Source organism: Bos mutus, chromosome 12, assembly GCF_027580195.1.
Source record: "Bos mutus isolate GX-2022 chromosome 12, NWIPB_WYAK_1.1, whole genome shotgun sequence".
In the NCBI taxonomy this organism is placed as follows: Eukaryota; Metazoa; Chordata; class Mammalia; order Artiodactyla; family Bovidae; genus Bos; species Bos mutus.
In genome coordinates, this window is record NC_091628.1 from 47,677,025 (window position 1) to 47,683,024 (window position 6,000).

Below are 6,000 nucleotides of genomic sequence, written 5' to 3' on the forward strand. Positions count from 1 at the left end.
CTTGCTTGTAAATGGTGATGTTACCTGATTAGTTGGAGCCATATTATGGCATTACTGTGGTGGCATTTTCTTTCACGTTGCATAGGGGCAAGTTTTGAATATAAACTCTCATGAGAATTCATAGCCAGACTTAAATAGAACTGAGAACTGTATATCATAGCTAACCCTAACATCATTTATTCATTTAAAAAAAAGTTTCTGAGCCCCTACCTTACGCCAAGCACTGTTAGAGGTAATAAGGATATAAAAATTCCTCCTTCTATGAGCTTATATTCTTTTATGAAAATTAAACTATAAATTGACAAGCAAACCAAAAAACAAATTGTAGAGAAATTGGAAAATTGACAAATGCTATAGGGAAAGATAAAACAAGATGGGGAGTGAGGAATAGAGAGGGGTGGCCTCCTCAAGAAGATGACACTTAATGCTTGAAAGAAATAAAACCAAATGCTCAAGAGTTTTGAGCAGCTGGGTTTTGCTAAGTCTCATCATTATCTTAATATTAAGTCAGTATACCCAGGTAAAAATAGATTCTGATGGAAACTTGCTTTGCTATTAAACACGTAGGAAATGAGTTCCTATTACTTTTTTTTAATATATTTTAGAATACAAAGTATCTAATAAAATATGTGACTTTCTGTAACAGCAAAATCCAGGTAGCTCACACTGGAAATCGTACCCTTTTTCAGTGTTTCTGCTTTTTTCAGAACATTTTCATTTATTTCCTTTTTTGGGCATGTACACACTGCTTTACTTGCTTGTTTGTTTCTCTCTGTGCTGGGTCTTCTTCGCTGCAGGCTTTCTCTGGCTTCAGAGATCGGAGATCGGGGCCCGCTCTCTTGTCGCCATGCACGGGCTTCTCCTCGCGGCGGCTTCTCTTGTTTTGGAGCTCGGGCTCTAGGCATGCGGGCTTCAGTAGTTGTGGTGTGCAGGTTCAGTTGCTCCTCGGCATGTGGAATGGTCCCAGACCAGGGACTGAACCCGTGTCCCCTGCGCTGGTGGGTTCTTATCTGCACCGCCTGGGAAGCCGGGCGGCTGATAAATGTAGTTTTTCATTACTCTCATAATAAAATCAGAGTTCTGTGTTTCAGAAGAGGAAAACAGATGTAACCCAGGCAACCAGCAGGCCATGTCGTAGGGTATTCTTAATATTTTGGCCGCGCAGTTGGTGGAATCTCAGTTCCCCAACCCAGGATCAAACTGGGGTCCTCTGCAATGAAAGCACAGAGCCCTAACCACAGGACTTCCAGGGAATCCTTTATTCATTTTTATATCTGTGCAGCCTAACACAGGGACCTGGTATATAAATAGGTGTTCAATAAGTTATTTAAAAAATAATGTCAACTACAAACAATTTAGTTCATGTAGTGAAGTGTTAAGAGTTAGGATTAGAGAAGTAGTCTGGGCAAGATCCTAAAGGGCTCTGGCTTCCAGGTCAGTGTAGTTTGAACATGACAGTGGTGGTGAAGTTCTCCCCACAAACGTATGAATAAGGAACAAACGTTAGTCCCGTGGGAGCAAGCTGTGAAACCAATTTTAAATGATTATGACAAAAGAATTGAAAAGTTCATTTATGACGTGGAAAAGCAGTTAATCCCCAAGACAGAGGCCCACTTGACTGTGGCAAAGCTACTTCATTAACACATCTGAAGAAAGAAGGTATTGGGAGGCGGGATGGAGAGAGAATGATCTGCAATGGACCAGATACAGATTGAAGCCATCAGGAAGGACAGTCTGCCACTGAAATGTTGGTTCTGTCCTTTATGAGTCTTAAGATTCCTTTTTGTTATCAAAAGTTTTATTTACCAATGGCAGGAAATGAAGAGGAATTAAAGAGCCTCTTAAGGGTGAAAGAGCACAATAACACAGATATATAGAACAGTCTTTTGGACTCTGTGGAGAGGGAGAGGGTGGGATGATTTGGGAGAATGGCCCTGCAACTTGTATAATATCATATATGAAGCGAATCACCAGTCCAGGTTCAATGCATGATACTGGATGCTTGGGGCTGGTGCACTGGGATGACCCAGAGGGATGGTACGGGGAGGGAGGAGGGAGGGGGGTTCAGGATGGGGAGCACGTGTACACCTGTGGCAGATTCATGTTGATGTATGGCAAAACCAATACAATATTTTAAAGTAATTAGCCTCCAATTAAAATAAATAAATTTATATTTAAAAAACAAACAAACAAACAAAAACCCTGGCTTGAAACTCAGCATTCACAAAACCAAGATCATGCCATCAGGTCCTGTTACTTCATGGCAAATAGAAGGGGAAAAAATGGAAGCAGTGGCAGATATTCTTTTCTTGGGGTCCAAAATCACTGTGGATGTAGACTGGCACTATGAAATAAAAGACACTTGCTCCTTGGAAGGAAAGCTATGGCAAACCTAGACAGCATATTCAAAAGCAGAGACATCACTTTGCAACAAATGTCCTTATAGTCAAAGCTACCAGGAGTTGTGTATAGCTGTGAGCCATAAAGAAGGCTGGGCACCAAAGAATTAATGCTTTCGAATTGTGGTGCTTGAGAAGATTCTTAAGAGTCCCTTGGACAGCAAGAAGATGAAACCAGTCAATCCTAAAGGAAATCAACCCTGAATATATATTGGAAGGACTGTTGCTGAAACTCCAGTACTTGGGCCACCTGATATGAAGAGCTGACTCTGGAAAAGACCCTGATGCTGGGAAAGATTGAAAGCAAAAGGAGAAAAGGGCAGCAGAGGATAAGATGGTTAGTTAGTATTGCTTACTCAGTGGGCATGAATCTGAGGACAGTGGAAGACACAGGAGCATGGCATGCTACAGTCCACAAGGTTGCAAAGAGTCAGACAAGACTTAACGACTGAACAGCCACAACCATACATGCATAAGGGGCTTCCTTGATGGTGGGTAAAGAGCCCACCTGCAAATGCAGGAGACGTGGGTTTGATTCCTTGTCAATAAGATCCCCTGGAGAAGAAAATTGCAACCCACTCCAGTTTTCTTGCATGGGAAATCCCATGAGCAGAGGAGCCTGGCAGGCTTATAGTCCATGGGGTCACAAAAGGGTCGGACATAACTCAGTGACTAAACATACACACACACATACATAATACTATCAGTTGATTTAGAAAATGTAGATATACAAATTCTATGCCTTTTTCTTGGTCTATACAATTTGCTTTCACATTTTTTTATCCTCGAGCCACAGTTAAAACCAGTTTATGTCATGACTTACTGAAGATCATAGTTTCTCAGAATGGAACCTACTCCTCCTCTGGCAGATCAGCTAGCATTCTGGTTTGTACTTTGGTTTCTTTTAGATTTGGTTAGCCCCTGTCACCTTTGAATTCTCTTGGAAGATAAAGCCTGGCTTTTCCCTGTTTCACCCTGAAGCCTTCTTTCACCTTTAATACTAAGGACTTTGGACTTTCTATTAAAGAAAAACAACTAAAGTGTTTTAATGCAGGTTTGCGTTTTAGAAAGATAAGCTTGGAAGGATTGTGGGTGATGAACAGAAGAGATAGTCAAATCAGAATTAGGAAATTCTTGCAGGAATGAAGCAGAAATAAAGGCCCAAGGTAACCTTTTAGAGTCAAGATAGAAAATAAGGAATGTAAAAGATATTTCTGTAAATGTTAAGGACTGTTTAGAGTGAAGACAGCAAGCAGAAAAAAAAAAAAAGAAGAAAGCTAAGATGAAGAGGAATCAAACATTTTTGGTTTAGATGACTGAACAAAATATGGTACCATTCACCAAGACAAAATATGGAGGATTGGGGGAGTTCCTTTTGACATACTGAATTTTAGTTGCCTTTAGGTGTTATGTAGGAAATGGCAACCCACTCCAGTATTCTTGCCTGGAGAATCCCAGGGATGGGGGAGCCTGGTGGGCTGCCGTTTATGGGGTCGCACAGAGTCGGACACAAACGAAGCGACTTAGCAGCAGCAGCAGCAGGCGTTATGTAAAAGTATCTGTAGCTCAAGTTAGGGCTATGGAAATACAGATGGGGTCTGAGGAAGGAGATGGAGGGACTACTGGTGTATATGGTGGTAACCGAAGGTGGCCAAGGGCATGGCTAAGGTCAAGAGGAGCTGACCATTGGTGTCACTTCTAATATTTTGTGCATTCAGCTATGGCATATGAGAAAGGTAAAATTACAAGTTATCATACCTACCTATATGCCAGTGTACATATATTTTTATGTATTTAGGAATGTGGTTCTTCATAATTTTAAGGAGATATAAATGGGAAAGGAGTAACTGCATATGTGATTTATTATATAAAATAAGATGTTTTGATTGGAATCAGTACCTTATATAGATTTCTGAGTTTTATCGCAGCCCACCTTCCCTGCTCCTTTGCTACCACTCGTTCAGACTGAAATGATTGAGCAGTAAACCCAAGAAGTACTCTGGTTGATCAACATTATATCATACAGTCAAAATGAACAAACCTTTTGGCCAAGCCTATACTTAACAATTCAGAATACCCAAAGCACAATGATTTAGATCTAGAAATTCTTCACTAACTACTGAGTGAATGAGTATCTATATAGATAGCTAAGACAACTAAAAAGAAACTGTGGCCTTGGGTTTTTTTTTTTTATAATTTTCTTTGAAAAATAGAATCAGTTCATAAAATGCTCACCTCTGTGCTGCTGCTGCTGCTAAGTCGCTTCAGTCGTGTCCGACTCTGTGCGACCCCAGAGACGGCAGCCAACCAGGCTCCCCCGTCCCTGGGATTCTCCAGGCAAGAGTACTGGAATGGGGTGCCATTGCCTTCTCCGGCTCACCTCTGTAGAATATGTTAAATGCAGACTTTAAGCCAGAAAACACAGCTGTGTATTTTTTTAATAGACATTCCAGTGGGAGATTATTTCTGACAAAAGACAAAATCTTTGCCCTTAAGTATCCTTCTGATTTATAGAAAGCAATTATTTACTATAATTTTACAGAAAAATTCCCAGTGTATATAGTTGCTTAGTTCTTTGAATTGCTTCTCTTGTACTCTTGTCCTTCTTATAAGCATTTTACTTAATTTTATTTTATCCTTTTATTTTTTTTCACAGACCAAGAAAGAAGCACCTGAGTGGTCTAAGATACAAAAAATGAAGACCTAGTGTTTTGGACAGATTCCTGAAGTTCTTTTTCTGATGAGCAGAAAGTTTATCTTAATCATGGACTTGACTTTTTTTAAATAGCTAATTTACAGTTTATTTTAACTGAATATTAAATTAACAAATTTTATCATCATAATCAAAATACATAAAATGTAAATATTTGGTTTATCTATTTTGTTAAAAAATAAATATTGTGTACTCTATTATGATTTAAATTTTGGAACTTTCATAATTCTTCGAGTCATTTTAAACATGTGGCTTCTAAATATTTTGGTTAGCTGTTATATTGGTGAATATTTTCCTCACTACATAAATTTTGAATTTAAATGTCATAACACAAATACAAGACACTTTACAATTTTTAAATTAATAATCATTTGTGAAGAATACTAGAAAGCATTTCAAATGCCCGATAATGGTAGTCAGTATCATGTTAGTGTATATGAATTGCTGATTCTTTCTTGAGTCTGTTTTTTTCTTACATTTCATATTATTGCTCACCAATACAATCCTTTACAAAGTCTATTATTCCATTGGTCAAGTAAAAATTTGATGAAAAGTGTCTTGTCACTTTGTTTGAAACAGTGCTGATTCAGATGCAGTATGGACCAAACACCTAGTCAGTGAGAAGAAATCAGTAGCATTTTCTACGTTGCTTGTCATAAAATATGCTCCATTTCTTATTCAAGAGTTACAATTTAGAAGAAAGAAGAGGAGTGAAAGAGAAAGAAAAAGAAATATATTTTTATGTATCAGATTTTCTTAACCACTGTTGGCATAAAGTGTGAAAGTAAAGTGAAGTCGCTCAGTCATGTCTGACTCTTTGCAACCCTATGGATTGTAGCCTGCCAGGCTCCTCTGTCCATGGGGTTTTACAGGCAAGAATACTGGAGT

At 38.8% G+C, this 6,000-nt stretch overlaps 1 protein-coding gene across 2 annotated transcripts in view; it reads left to right on the top strand.

The window, feature by feature from the left end:
* Positions 1-5,321, top strand: part of PIBF1 (progesterone immunomodulatory binding factor 1) — a 230,298-nt gene extending 224,977 nt beyond the window's left edge. For both annotated transcript variants that reach the window (XM_005894381.3, XM_070380581.1), the window contains exon 18: positions 5,056-5,321. In XM_005894381.3, coding sequence (XP_005894443.3) covers positions 5,056-5,106 — 51 coding nt within the window. In that variant the 3' untranslated portion in view covers positions 5,107-5,321. The remainder of the gene's footprint in view (positions 1-5,055) is intronic.
* Positions 5,322-6,000: the final 679 nt, after the last annotated feature.